Raw genomic sequence first — 16227 nt, 5'->3', positions numbered from 1 at the left:
GATGCCTGCTGCCAATGCAAGACACGAACCTAAACTGCTCCACAACCATCAACCATGTGTGTTCGCTGTGCATTCTACATGTACACTCAACTATGAACACACATTTCCAGGGCTGCAAGACCAAGTTAAGATTGTATTATGTATTGTACTGTATCGTTTTGAGGGCAACAGATATACTGCAAAGCAACATAAAGAAAGGAGAGTGAAGAATTGATTGGGGATAATTTCTCAAATCTTGGAAAAGACAGAAATAAAAGAAAGCAAAAATGGAGGCTATAATCATGTTAGCACTCCTTCCCTTTCCTTCCACCCTCCTCCACAACAGGCCTATCCCTCTATTTCAGCTCCCTCCATCTTCTGAGTGGTCATCTGTTGATTACACAATATATTTACCTCTGCTGTCTTACTCTTTCGCTGCCTCGTTCAGGTCCAGCCCAGTGCACACACTTTGCAGCATTCAGGCATACATACATAAATAACATACATACATAAATATTTAATCAAATAAATAAATCACTCGGCCTGGCGGCCCTTTCTAATCAAGTGACATCAATCAGTGAGAACTATGGGTAAAGAGGCCTGGTAGCTGACGCCTACTGAGCGCGCCCAGAGCGCTGGAGTAGCGTCTATTTGAGTCCAAGGGGGGAAATATACGCTCCATGTCCCATTATAGGAGAAGGGCTATCCTTTCGTCAGCGCGCCCATTACTCCCCCTATCATTTCCCCAAATCTAAAACCTGTTTTCAATCAACACAGCCAAACGAGTGCCTGTCCAAGAGAGGGAGAGAGAGAGAGAAATGAGAGAGAGAGCAAAGGAGTGAAAACAGCAGAGATGGACAGTGAGGGTCGGGGTAGAGGGAGAGCAATGGAGGGCTCTTTCCTTCTTTCTTCCAGTGATTGGAGCGTTTTGCATTCTGTATGTGTGTGTGATTGAATCCGTCTCCTAAATTAGGGCTGTCGACTCGAGGAGTTGAATGTCCTTAACCCCCTCCCCGTATCCAATGGCCAAACTCCGCTACTCGTGTGCGAGCATGTCACACCATCGGTGAATATTGTAAGTGCAGCCTGGGTAAAAGGTTTACGTTGAGCCATTGATTGCTAATGCTATGTTGTATGCGTATTTGCGAGGAAGCATTGTTAGGACATCAAAATTCAAACTTCGACAGTCATTCTGGTAACTTGATATTAATTCCAAAGGAGGAATAAGAAAAAAAGCCAAGAAAATGAATAACCTATAATATAATTTTAAAATGCAGGCCTGGTTTAACAGCTACTACAGTGTTGAAATAAATCCTGTAAGACAAAGTACAAGACTGAAAGTTGAGAAAATACACAACATTACAGTGACATGTATGATGTGTATGTGGTCTTACTTCTCTCATTACTATGCAGGAATTTAGTAACAGCATAGTCCCAGTCAAAGATGAATCCGTAGAAGCAGAGCTGGTTGTAAAGGGCCTTCTCGGAGTACTGTAGAGAAAACACACAGAAAAACAGTGTTACTTCAAAAACAAGATGAAACCAGCAATATGATGAATATGATGGCAAAAACATATCATATACAAACACTCTCCTAATCTTCCATCATGAAATGATGGCATGAAATCCATCTGAATAATCTTTATGTGGGGTAACATGAGGCCCGATCTGATGGAATGTAATTCACTGAGAGCAGATAAACTAATTTTATAACATTAACAAAGGAATTATTAACTGTGGATTGGTCACATGACCAGACCCCAATCTCCTTAATAAGTTGACTTTTTGTATTGATTTCAATCTGGCTATCTGAGGTGTCATCAAACTGTAACCGAAAATCTTTGTGTTTCGGACAGTTGATCAAAACACCTGCAGACATCATCTTAGGCCTTTCTCACATATACAAAAAAGAAAGATATTTAGTCAATGAACTGAATAATGAAAACTTCAATCGGAAAGCAGTTGTTGTTTTCCTGATTCTACCGTCATGGTGTAAATCTGTATCGTCTCTACTTTCTCTGATCTTGTTCAACAGAAACACACAATATTTTAACTGTATCCAACAAGTTGAGACACACTAACGTTTCTAACATCCCTTTATTTTCTGTCTGTAAAAGAAGGTTATTAGTTTCTATTATGATCATCATTATGAGCAGAGTCTGGATCGTGACGGGGTGTAAAAGCATCCAAAACAGACGAATAAACCCGGTTTACCAACTGAAGAAAGATGCTGATTGAACGTGACTCTGCGAACGTGCACCCCGCTCGTAGGACTGTACCTCCCTGAAAACATTTCCTTTCCTCTGTGTGAGACGCTAAAGCAAGAAAACAAATTTGCTTGCTTTGTTAATCTCCACTGCAATTAACTGGAGCCACACGACAGCCTGCCAGAGGGAGAGAGGGAGACGAGGAGGAGGATGAGCGAGACAGAGAGGTGGGAGGGAAAAAAAACGAGAGGAAAAAGAGAGAAAATGGTAAAGATACAGAGGTAAGAGACGAAGAGAGTCAGACAGTGAGAAGGAGAGAGAGAAAGAAAAGAGGGGATCGGGCCTGAAATACCCTCCCTCATAATAGTTTGTTGTGATAAGCCATTGTGAGAGAGGCATGCGAACAGCCGAGGCTGTCAATTTGATTAGCCATTATACTGCATGTTTAATTGCAGTTATTGGCTCGTCATTTCCCTGCTATGCTGGAGAGGGCACGCTAAGCCCCGACCCCACACTGCCATCAGGTGTGCGCCGAGTGCTTTATTATTACCACCAGGAAGAATCCCCCCAATTCATGTGTGTGTGAGAGAGAGTGTGTGTGTGTGTTTGTGTGTGTGTGTGAGAGATTGAATTTGTGTGTGCCCATTATACCTGCCAATCGGCAATGTGCGTAATTGTAATTTCAGTTTTTACTACTGCGGCATAATCAAGTGGCAAGAGCATCTAATGCAACTAAATGGAAAGTATGTGATGTGCGAACATCAGTGAGTGAGTTAATGTGTGTGTGTGTTCAATAGTGCACTATGGCTCACATGGCACACACAGCTGTTGACCAATGATGCACTGCCTAGTCAACAACCAAACCATGCGCATCCCATAATGGAGCCTCGGTTACGGTTGCCAAGGTTGAACAAGCCCGGTCGACACAAACACTGCAACACCGCTTCTTCCTCTAGAAAATAAAAACGCACGGAGAGCAAACATGCATGCGCTCTGCACACAGGCACATTCAAACAATATAAAGCTGATTGTGGGCGGGCCTGTCGCTGCATACTGATTGACAGGTGTCAGAAAGGCGTGGCTAAAATTTTACAGGGTTGTTATTGAATTTAGAGCCCCTCAACCCCACCTCACTCTCTCTCTCACACATACACACACCCACACAACGTACACACGCCTACCTCGTCATTCAGCTCGATGCTTTGTTCCTGCACTGACACCATTTCAATTTGCTCCACAAATCTGCAGCATTTTCAGCCTGACTGCCTAAGGAGCAAACCAGCTGTGAAATTGCCTCTCTCTCGGGAGCGTAGGACCCCCCTCACACCCCCACCTTGTGCCCCCTTGCTCCCTGACTGACTCCCCTCTCCGGGCGCACACAGGCACGCACACACACACACGCACATCCAGTCCTGTTGCATGAACACAGTTAAGCCAAAAGGAAGAGGGTGATTTGTGAGAGCAGAAAGACGCCGTGGAGACAGGATGTATAGAATAAAGGGAAAGTAAAGCATAAGAAAAGGCGGATAAATCATACAAATTGATCCAAATCACAGAGCAACAGAGTCTAAAATGGCTCACACAATAAAACGAGCACTCAAGACTTCCTCTGAGTCTTAAAAACACCTGCCTCTATCTTTTAGGGAGACACACACAAAGACACATCCAGCCGCCAGAGAAGTTTTGCGCACTATACTGTCACTCGGGTATATTACTACAGCAGTTAAAGAAAAGCTATAGACACACAATATGTCTGCGAGAATGTAAGAAAAGTACACGAGGCCAAACAGAGTTTAAAGAGGATGGAAAGTGTGCAGCTGCTGACAGACAACAACCATTCAATTCCTTGACATAGATACGACTTAGAAGAAAATATCAGCACCGGTGACACAAACAAGGCCTCAGCGTCATGCACTTTCCCTAAATACTGTTCTCCAGCTAGGATGCAAACACGCGCTGAAAATTACGAAGCCACAATATCCCGAGCCCTCGCACAACTGCAGCTGCAGAAAGAGAGAGGGTGTGAGAAAAGATAGGGAGACGGAGAAACAAACATACATTTTGCCTCAGCTGTGAGGCCACGAGGCTTTAAAACTCTTGAGCTTTTTAGATGCGATGAGCATTATTGCCAGTTGTGGTAGTCATGCCGATCAGCTTCACAAGACACCATAATGAGTCAATATATGTAAATCTTTACTAGGCAAACACGGCAGGAAACAAAGGCATTTAACTGGTGCTCTCGCCCGCAAGCCTCCAACGATTCAGCACCGGTAATTTCTTCCCATTGAAAGGCATAATTGCCTGCTATTTGAAGATATTCATGCTCAATTTTTGAAATTAATTTCAATTGGGGGGAAATGTAGAAATGTCAGCTCCAGTGAAAGGGATTTGATTTCAATTATCCTCACTCAAAGGACTGTGATTTCCAAATACACTTAAGCAAAATTATGACAAGAATTTTTGTTCGGCAAAATTCAGTGTTTAAAGAGCGATTAGGCGATAATGGGGCAGCTTTGAGCTGGCAGTGAATGCAGCCGTCTCCCTCTGAAAGGCACTCAATTATCTCTGATTGCTCCCGCTATAATGTATCAAATAGAGATACCTGCTATTGCCGTAATTTGTGTGAAAATTAACATGCTGCAATTTCCACTAGAGGGAAAAAGGGAGCTCTAATGGGCGCTTGAGCGTACATCAATAAAACGAGAAGAGAAAAAGAGAGAGAGAGAAAGGGAGGGTGAGAGGAGTAGAGAGAGAGCGAGCCAGGAGAAGAGAGAATGAGTGGAAGAGCTAAGGAGGGAGGGAGGGTGGGGAAAGAGAATGAAAAGAAAGGAGCTGAGGGAGAAAGCATTGAATAAAAAGGGGGAAAGAAAAGGAAAGTTGGGACAAAGATTTGAGACAGGGCGAGAAAAAAAAAGTCCATTTGAGCTAAGAGCTGTGGAGGGAGGGAGAGCGAGGGAGAGAGGAAGAGAAAGAAATTTAATTTACTGAAAATATTACAAATTGCACCTGTGCATAACTCCCCAAAATTACCAACCAATCAAGGCAGAGTGCCTATTACTCTCCCATTACATGGAGATCAGATCACGCACTGAGTCTGTGTCCAGAGAGAAAGGGAGGGAGGGAGCGAGGTAGGAAAAGAAAGAGGCAGAGAGGCAGAGACGGATGGAAGAGGAGAGAGGCAGCACCCACAGCGATGGTAAATGTAGCATGATGCACGAGAGGAAAAGGGAAAGCTGAGTTAAACAAGAAGAAGTGCCTTCACAGAGGCTCTGGCACAAACAAGCACATTTAGTGTAGCATACACAAAGACAAAACCCTGATTGCGTCTCTGGCTACGGCTGGTATTAGCTCCATAATCTGTAATGAAAGGAAAAGAAGCCAAAACAGTTTACTGGCTGGATGCACAGAAACCTCATGGAACTTTTAACAAATCAAAAACTTGAATAAATATACCTATAACCTCTCAGCAGGGGCGTGTGGAAGCATCATCATCGTCTCTACTTGTTTGAATCACAGTCGATCTACCACCAGCTCAAAAAGCCATGAATGGCCTCTTGAGTACTTTGCATAATTGGCAGCAATTTAATATGTAAGCTGCAGGGCTATTAATCTCTATTCAATAGCTTGATTCAGACAACAGTGTTACCTAACACTGAAAAAAATGAAAGTTATGTTAATGCTGAATTCATTAAAATACTCAAAGGCATTTACATTTAACTTTCTCTTCTTTATCTCACATTTCATTAATTGACTGCTACTTCTGGAATTAAATATTTAATATTCAAACAAAGCTTTTTCCTTGAGATTAAACAATTACATTTTAACACATGTAGCTGCTACACCAGGTCGTAGTATCAGTTTGACATGAGCAGATATTAAGTGCTTTTTGTGTCACCACTGATGGATAACGGTAGGAAAATCAGGACACCCCACACGAAAAATATTTTGCATTCCCGCCCCAATCATCAATTTCAAATCTCGCTATGTGCTGACATGTCCCAAGAGTTGAATTTATGGCACAAGCATCACAGAAACAAATACAATTGATGAACATAATGCTGTTATCTGAAGAGGTATGGTCAGTATATTGTCATGTACTCAGATGCTTCAACCAGATGGTCAGAAAGCCCTGCGTCCCATCACAATCCTGCTAAGACTCCTGCTATGTCCCTCAGCAGGCGTTTTGAATTACAGGTGGTTTTAATGTCACCATAGGTTGAAATGAACACTTTCTGGAATATAGATTTTATGAATTGGCTCAAATGTGTATCCATCTATCAGTTAGGTTGTGATATCCAGTGAGATGCTTCACAGCAAAGGAAAGTCAATATTATCGTGAATACATTTTTTACAGGCTCAGCACCTTCTTGTGTAAGGAAGGTGCTGAGCCTGACCACTGCACACATACTGTTGTTTGTCTTGGATACTATAAGTGTTTTCAGACATGTACATTCTCTGGAGTTTGCCCCTCACATATGAGGAACGCAGCAGGAGCTTGTCTGAGTCAGTTGTAGTTTTCTTGGATCTGTCGCGTGTGAGAAACTCTAAAATGCACATTCATTCACTGTGAATTTCTCAAAATGTTCCTTCTGTATTCTCACATGGGCACATTCAGATATTTTCTGGACATTTTGCTAGGGGTCTGGCAGGAAATGTCCCAGAAAACCGACTGCAACTTTCACAAACTCACATACAAGCAGCTTATTTGATACTGATCCCTCTAATTTGAGGGAGATACTTGTATTTGTGTAATTAATTACTTCTATAAACCATTGATATTGAATTAAGATTATCGCATTTTTCCTATTTTCTACTTTTATGCAAATTACCTTTTGGCCTTGCTAGGTAAGTCTCATGTCATAATCATTATCTGTGTTCATTAGTACATAAAAGACTGTAAAATGATAGAGCAGGGAGTTGAGTAGAATGGCAGAGACCAGGTAAAATAAGGACAGGCTACTGTTTTTTTGGGTAGAGAAAGGGTGCATGAGTGAGCACAGAGAGTTAAATGTTTTATTCAGCCCGCAGGTTGAAAGTGCCACGGCCCCTCAGACACAGCAATGGCCGCGTAAGTGGCTACAGAGACAGCAGAAATTGGCCTTCTGGTTTACAACCTGTCGCCACAGAGCCAGACACAGCAAAGCAGTCTGTGGGGACAGACAGGAGCAGAGCACGCAGGGGAAAAAAAAACTGACAAGAGTGAGTTAAGGCGAGGATTTAGACAGAACAGTACGGGAGGACAAAAAAAGAAAAAAAATGTCACGCTCAAATTGAAAGGGAGAGTGTTTCTCTTAAATCCAGTGGTCAAGCTAACAAAGTGTTCATAAGGCAGAGGCTGTACAGACAGATGCTTTTAATGGTTCGACTACCATTCAGGTCTTAGTGCCTTCGCACATGTGAGGGGACAGTGTGTGTGCACAGACGTACCATCACGCACACACGGAAGACAAAGAGAAGATCGATGTTATTGGTGTGTATGTGTGGTGTAATCTGATCCAAATGAGCAGAGATGTACAACATGTATGACAGAGGAGACCTCAGCTCTATAGCACCATCACCTGGTCAAATCATACAGAATCCAGTGTGTGTCGGTCTGTGGATACATCTCAAACTAGAGTATTGCTGTGTGGATTTCTTTAATAAGAGAATGCATAGCTCTCTCTGTGTGTGTGTGTGTGTGTGTGTGTGTGTGTGTGTGTGTGTGTGTGTGTGTGTGCGTGATTACCTCAGGTCTGAGTGTCGCCCTGGTGCAGGCGGGGCAGATGGGTCCGTGGTGTGAGAAGGCGATGGGTAAACGTCTGGTCCTGTTCTGACAGGTCTGATCCTCACACACCAACCAGCCCTGTCAGAGACACATCGCACATATGGATTCGATTCACTATGACACATCCAACATTAAACAATAGAAAAATGCTTTCAAAGTTTGTTGATGTATTTTCAATGATCTGTACCAAATTACGCCTGTTCATAGAAATTTCAAGATATTTAAGGAGAAATTCACAAAAAAACAACACCCTACCTCACATTTTTCAAAGAAAGTGAAAAGAACTTCATGGATCCCCTCACTTGATCAAATTTGCTCTCAACGTTAATGACTTATAGAACATAGAACCCACCCTTCCGCCAATTTTTAAGAAAACCAGTGTAGTAGTTTTTGTGTAACCTGAAAGTGCTAAAAGTCAGACAAACAGACACACAATTGAACACATCCTTGACCAAAAAGGCTCCATTTTCACTTATTAAGCCAGGGTCATTCTGTCTCTATTGAGGTTTCAGCTGCTCTGAAGAAAATATAAAACACAGAAATGAATGCTCTCTGACCCATTTGTCAATTTCCATTCCATGATTTTCGCAGCACTTTGAAATAACTTTGAATTCTAGCTGTCCAGAGGGATCCCTGATGAAAATGTTTCACAACATGATTGCTTAGTTATAGCACGTGTTCATATGGGTGTTTATTTTGTCGATAAAGGTGCTCTTAAAAATTGAAAAAAAAATAAAAATAAAAAAAACTTTTGATGCCTTGAAGAAACTGTTTCTGGTAATGAGAAAATTTTGCTGAAAATTGTTGCTTCCATTTAGCTGCTATAATTCTGCCCAACACTGTGACAAGAAAAGTACTCGGGAGAAAGAAAAACAGGAGCCGTAAAACAAAAACAAGTGCGAGTGACGGCCAAAGAAAGAGGGATAAGAACAGAGGTTAACATCTGACTTCACATCGCACCGTCCTCACTCAATCACTTTATATGTTTGAATGTATCTTCAGCTGCTGTGTGTCGACGCCCTGCTCTGTGAGTGCTTGTCAGGCGGGCAGAGCAGCGGACAGCCAAAACGGCAGTAGTTAGGACCCCCTGGGGTGAGGTAGTGACCCTGGGCAGGTGCTGTGGTATAACCCTCTCAATCTCCCCATATTCTTATAGAGCCCTCCTCCCTCCTGCTTCTTATGCCCTGTCATTACTAAGGGGGGTTTAAAGGGGAGGGGGTTAATGCCCAACTAATGACAGAGGATAAGACCCACCACTATCAAAGCCTTTGAGTCTATCCTCCATCTATCTTTCCTTCCTTCCAATCACTGCACCTGTCCTTCCATCAATGTCCCCCTCACGCAATGTCTCTCAGATTGATTTTTACATTTGCCTTTGTCTCGTCTCTGGATTAGTTTTGAGCAGCAGCTCAAAAAAAGAAATAAATGATAAAGATCATTCTTTTCTTTTCAACCATGCAACTCTTCAGTGTGTAAATTGTTTTCCACAGTGAAAGAACCTGCAAGAACCTTTAATAGTAAGAACCAACAAGGACAAAGTGTAGCCGGTCGCATGGAGAGGGTTAGACAAATCTGTTTACACTGTAGGTGGCTTTTTAAAATGACTCTTCAAGACAAACATTTATGACTACACAGACTGAATCCTTTCCCACTGCCAGTAGAGGAGATTTTAATGATGAGACCAACACGTCAGAAACTGGAAACACAACAGAAGAAAGCACCACGGTTACATCTTTCACTTCATTCCCTCTTTCAAACTCAACGGTGACTGAGCGATTTTAGATAGATTAGACGAAGAAATATATTTATATCTAAATAGATATAAATGTAAATACATTTAAATACATGCTAACGCCTGGAGGTTCAATGTGGGCCAGTACTATGGAAAAGGTGCAGCATTAGCGTCTCGGCTGCTAAAATAAAGAAGAAGAAGAAGATCTTTCACTCAATTGCCATGTTTCCACTGCCGATCAGGGCCGGAGCTGATAAAAACCTGTATCTACTGCAGAGTAATTTGACCTGGGAGTCAACTCCAACTGAATCCATTCCCATTGCAAAAAGATGTTAGTGGAGTGTAAAGGGGGCTTTAGCAAATATAGTGAAGTGTACATGGTGTGTGTATACTTAAAATAATAATAATAAATGAAAAATATCTATGCCTGCCTGATATTTTTCATGCTTTACAACTGATCAACTTAAAAATAATCTCAAGTCTGTACAAACAAATCCAAATCAGGTACACTGATGAATCTGGACACTGTAACCTTCCTCCCATGGTCATTGACAAACTGCTTTCAGTCAGTAAACTTGAATGGGGACAGTGAGTGAGCAGCAATCTTTAATTTCCGCCACTGAATCCCAATTTGACTGAGGTCTGCTGTCACTCGATAATAACATTAATTGTATTAAATCAATTCAATTGTAGCTTCTGACTACATAGGGGCTTCCTAACATTTTCCACAATCCCAAGAGTTGAATGATCTTTAATGATCCAATATGTCCTGTTTATTATGTGTAAATTAGTTTAGTGTAAACTGATACTTACACAATTTAAAGACAAGCCTCATGTCTTATACTCAAATCTTAGTATGTTTTTACCAAACTAAAACAAGATGTGTGGGAGTAAGCAGGAAGAGGAGTGCTTCATGTCATCCACACACACACACACACACACACACACACACACACACACACACACACACACACACACACACACACACACACAATCCCCACCAAATGAAAACCAAACACACATTTTCACGCAAACACACACGTCCCAAATCAATTAGAAAGTCCCAGAGTTCAGTTTTACCCACAAATCCGAGCTGCGGGACTAATTATCTAAACACCTCCACCAAGCTTGTGCAAAGAGCTGAGGTCCATGGGAAATGAGACTGCTCCACTGTCTCTGATAAAGACACGTCACCTCTATGAGACAATGGCTCATAGAGGTGACAGATAAGGAGTCCGAGCGATGCTGTTTGATCTCCATCTTTTTTTATGCGTGTATTTTTTGCGACACAAGCCTTGGCACACACTGCTGTTCCCATGACACACCACACACACACACACACACACACCATTCACTGTGAACACAAACATATTAATTGCTTCCTACTCTCATGCATTAAGTTAGTTGAATTAATGACACAAATCAAAGACTGAAATGGCCAAACTGAGAAAGTTAAAAGCAGGAAAATCTACCCACAATGCCACTCTGCTGTGCTACTCACCCACACAAATCACACACAAAAAATAAAAAAATTAGTTAGGATTAAGTGCAGCAGACGTGTGAGAGAGAAAGGATTAACAACAAGGAGCGCACATGAGGAGTGAGGCAGAAAGAACAAAAAAAAAAAAGAAACCTAATTGAGGCATTTCACTGGAGCAAGGGTGGGGGTGTACAGTTGGACGCGAGAGAATAAAGGCTCATAATTACATAATTATAGCAGTGGATATGTGACACATTGAATGTAGACGTCAAATGAGTTCCACATAATTTAACCAAACAGAGGCAAGACCAGGCCACGACAGAGCCCACCAGGAAATATACCTTCTGCCTCTGCCTCTCTGTCAGGGTCTGTTCGTTTCTATTAACACTCGGCTTTTCCAAAGTCTCCCTGCTGTTGCATTCAAACAGTCTAGGCTCTACGACAGGTGTATTTTCATGTGTTCATTCTTGGACTCCATTTTTGCACTGTTGCTTCGTACTTTTTACTTTTGTAATTAATGAATCATGAGTCTCATCAATAAGTCTCAGCTGTTAATAATTCAAACAATTCACCTCATTTCAACATTTAAAGCAAACTTACAAGAAAAATGTGCACTTCAACAAACATTAAGAACTACCTAATATGTGTAGTTAGACTTTTTAGTTTAGACCATGTGAAATAACTGATAAATGAACTAATTATTTCAGCACCATAGGAATCCACCTGCACCACACACACACTAGGAAGAGCTCTACAACTGGTTTCATCAGTCAACACTTCCAGCTCTGAAGTGAATGGACCCAAAATCTCACACACACACACACACACACACACACACACACACACACACACACACACACACACACACACACACACACACACACACACACACACACACACACACACACACACACACACACACACACTGAATAAAGCTCAAACGGTTCCACTTTGTACCTCCTCCGCTTAATCAAAGCTTCTCTATTCAACAATTTGACCTTTTGTTCAAAACAGGATTATCACCTTCTCTGGTCTTCATTCACCCTTTCTCTCTCTCCCTCCCCCTTTCTTCTCTTGCCCCTCAGACCGTTTCCAGGGGCGACCCACATGACGAGGGTAATTGCAATAATTTGTTAAATGCCATGGCAACGGTGGTTAGACGGGAGGGGTTTTAAAAAAAGGAAAAAAAGAATTGGGTGGTTCAGGAAACAAGCAAATCTCTCATTTTGCCCAAGACAGTGGGATGAGAGGATGAAAGGATGACAACAGTGTGTTCATGAGAGAGAGAGAGAGACAGAAAGAGAGAGAGACACACACACTCACACACACACACACACACTCACTCACACACACAGGGGGAGGGAGAGAGAGATAGAGAGAGAGTAAGTGAACAAGTGTTTGCCCATTCTCAGGGTGCTGGTTTATTGATAATGGTGGGGATGGGGAGGACATTACTAATGATTAATGTCTCTGTGGTCCAAGCTTAGGACGCCAACACACATGCACATAACACACACACACACACACACACACACAGAGGTGCAGAGCTTTCACTCTATCTGGCCAGACAAACAGCTCTATTTGAACTCTCCCTCGGCCTGAAAGGAATCCTTAATTACACAATATTACCCCTCTTCATTGCCCTGCTGTGTGTGCGCTGTGTCCACTGCTGTTCAGCCTCCAGTGGTGTGTGTGTGAGTGTGTGTGTGTTGCTGTGTGAGGTGTAAGTATTCAGCGGTAGCAGCTGTTTCACACATCATGACAAAGGGGTTGAGGGGGACTCACTCCCCACACATTCACCGCACTAATTGATTTCTGTTCAGCACTGTGGGAGAGTAACCCTGACACACATACATACACACACACACTTTTACAGACAGTGCATTCCACTCACAAGACCAAGGTGTTAGAAGCTACCAGGAGGGAGAGCGCTCGACAGACAACACAGGAATCCAGTTGAATTCACTCTTGAGCTGCTCGTCACTGGCAGTGACAACTTATCCTCTCTACTTCTGCAACACACTTATGAATAGACATTGTGTCTTTATGTCACTAAGGATGTTAACAGTTAATCTGCCAAATGCCAAAGTTCCTGAATCTCAAAGTGATGCCTACAAATATCTTTTTTTGATTGAGCAGCATGGAGGAGGTATCAGTTTTGTACTGTGATGATAGATAGGGACTATCTACAAAGTATTTCATCCAGTAATCAATGTACCAGGTTAAAAGTTGTGAAAACTTTTTTGGCTGTAGAACCAAAAGAAGACTGGTGTGGGGACTGGAAGAGTCTGCAAAAAACTGTATTACAGTAAGAGATGTCACGATACCAAAAATGTAGTAGTCGATACCGATATGATGAAATTTACACGATTCTTGATACCCAATTCAATACCACAGCAAAAAACATAATAATAAATCCCCTTTACTTCAACACATATGCATATTTTACTCTGGAAATACAAGTTCTAACTGAGAATAGACGAATCGTGTATGACTGTATTCTGTATACTAACAGCTTGCAAGTTACGGTTGAATCTTCAAGCCAAGAGTAACTCTGCACTATTGACACAAATCTACTTCTTTTAAGTCAAATATGTTAAATTTGCTTTATTTTTAGTTTTCGCTGATTCTCCACCAACCCAGTTTCCCAAGATGTGATTTAATCATTTTACTTTACCATCGACTGAAAGAGCACACATGAAGCTTGGTATTCAAAGTTAAAAACATCCATTTAAGTGTTTTCATGGATCATGCTGCTACTAATCTGTCTGGTGTTTTTTTTTTTTTATAAGCATACTGTGCTCTTTGGTTGAAAATGTCAGTGCAGTTTCCTGCTGAGGTTTCCTTCATTTTTTGTCCCACATCTTTTTGATCGCTTCTCTCAGCGTCACTGCATCTGTTGCATCCCCCATTGTGTTAAATACAGTCCAACACTTTCACAAACACTTAGGGAAAGGTCAATTTTCACAAGTGCTAAATATTTCATTACATACGGCTCAGTTTGTCTGAACACTTGAATAATCTATTTAAGAACGTGTTGATAGACATTGATATGCAAACAACCTCAATGTTTAATTGAATAAAGCAGTTTTTGGATCAACTAAAATGGAACTTAAGAAAGAGAAAAAACAGAAGAGAGACTCTGGCCAGCTGCTCTCTTCTCGTCTATTTAGTTGCAGCATTAGACCCTGAGAGGAAACTAAATTAAGTCCATTTGTGGCCCTGCAGGTGGTAATGGCTCATGCATCTAAACTGCCATAAGAACACAGGAATACTCACAGAGTAATATTTTTTGATGTGGCGACGGATGTCTAGAAGCAGTTTGTTGCTAATGTTGACGCTGTAGTTGAGGGGGCAGCTCCCACAGGGGACGTGACAACATCGCATTAAGCTTGGCTCCAAACTTAAACCCTGCAAAAGAGAAAATTGTACATGTCACATTTGAGAACAGCAACAGATCGATCGACATATCATTATCTTTAGTCTCATTCAAAATGCCACCACGCAGCAGTAAACAGTCCATTTAGACATGTGGTAAAGTCAGCTGACTGGACATATTTTGGAAAGGCGAACATGACAGTAGCAGCATCAAGCTGTGAGGCTGTAGCACAGAGATATTCTTGTCCAGAGAGCTGAGGACCCCAGACTGAGCCAAAGGTTCAACTTCCAACAGGTTAATGACCCTAAGCTTACAGCCAAGTCAACACAGGAGCTGCTTAGGGCCCTGACATGTATCCAATTGAATGTGCCTGGAGAGATGTGAAAATGTCTGTCCACCAGTGGTATCCTCAGAGTTTGAGAGGATCCACAGACAAAAATCCCCAAATCTATTTTTTTCTTAATTACCAAAAACCTTGAAAATTGTGTTTTTCTTAGTCATTATGGGGTAATGAGAGTAGATAAGATGTAAAACAAGAAAATGTGAAACAAAAAATTAAAGATAAAACCCTTCTGAATGCGCTGTATGAAAAAGGCTGCACATGATGAAGTCTGTGTTTTTTCGAGTTTGAAGCAGGAGGCATTTACTACAGACTCAGTACAGTAATTAAAATCTGTCTCCCATCAGTGCTGCATCCTGTGCATAAACAATACTGTATCTGCATAGGGATTGATCACAGCTGCATTTTTAACTCTATCATGAGAAAAAGCAGTTCTGTAACACAGGAAACATCACCATTTACTTTAAACCTGCACAGAGAACGTGTCAAGCAGAGGGTGTAAAGCTTGAAGCACCTCTGGGTCCAGTAATATTGCAGCCTGAAGCAAAAGGGTCGTCGTGACCTCACTCCTCCTGAATTGTCCACTTGACAGCAAGACTTATAGTTAATGCAATGAAAAGCAGCCACAGAACATAACAATTACACTAAACATAACAGCTTTAAACACCTGCTCCTTTCAACCTGGGCTCCATTTAACTGTCGCATTGATAGCATGAAAAGAAGGTTTCTGCAGGGAAGTCTGCATGTGACACCCCCCCCCCCCCCCAGCCACTTTCTGGAAAAAAAATATATTTTGGAACAGTTTGACTTAAATTCACACATTAAACATCGTTGCAGGCTACATCCTAAAAACAGTCCTGAGTGTCTATGTCATCATTTCCAAACATCTCTAAAACTCTGCAGAAGTATGGACATCAGGCATATCCATAGCACAGTAGATGCGTTTCAAATGAAAACTTAGCATGTGCATGCAGCCTCTGTGTCTCCTCCACTTCTTCATGTTTTATTTTCTTTCCGGTCTGGACAAAAACAGCCTCCCTTCTTCTCTCTCCATGCTATCCTCCCTTTCCACTCCTTTATCTCACTCGTTTCATTCCAAACTTGAATTTGATAAATGCACTCCCCCTCCTGAGCAAAGTTGTAACCATCGCTTACTCGCCAGTTGTTTTGCTATTTAAGTTATTTTAATCAATTGAAACATTTAAAACACCCTCTGGAGTTTCCTTCTGTCATGAGAGACAAGCTCAAAACTGTATCTTTTAAAATTCTTCACTTCTCCACAATCCAATCCAGCTGTCATTTTAACACACCCTTCTGTAAAACAATCTGAAATGGTTTACACTGTC

The 16227-nt window shown here is 41.7% G+C and overlaps 1 protein-coding gene across 3 annotated transcripts in view; it reads right to left on the bottom strand.

Moving 5' to 3' along the window:
- pola1 (polymerase (DNA directed), alpha 1) overlaps nt 1-16227 on the bottom strand; it is a 45473-nt gene that overhangs the window by 7192 nt on the left and 22054 nt on the right. For all 3 annotated transcript variants that reach the window (XM_069512823.1, XM_069512822.1, XM_069512824.1), the window contains 3 exons: nt 14442-14573; nt 7912-8028; nt 1374-1470 (listed from right to left, as the gene is read on the bottom strand). In XM_069512823.1, coding sequence (XP_069368924.1) covers nt 1374-1470; nt 7912-8028; nt 14442-14573 — 346 coding nt within the window. The remainder of the gene's footprint in view (nt 1-1373; nt 1471-7911; nt 8029-14441; nt 14574-16227) is intronic.

The sequence above is a fragment of the Paralichthys olivaceus genome, chromosome 17 (genome assembly GCF_024713975.1).
Source record: "Paralichthys olivaceus isolate ysfri-2021 chromosome 17, ASM2471397v2, whole genome shotgun sequence".
NCBI classification, from domain to species: Eukaryota; Metazoa; Chordata; class Actinopteri; order Pleuronectiformes; family Paralichthyidae; genus Paralichthys; species Paralichthys olivaceus.
The sequence above is the reverse complement of the archived record's forward strand: the minus strand, read 5'-3'. Positions and strand labels throughout refer to the sequence as shown.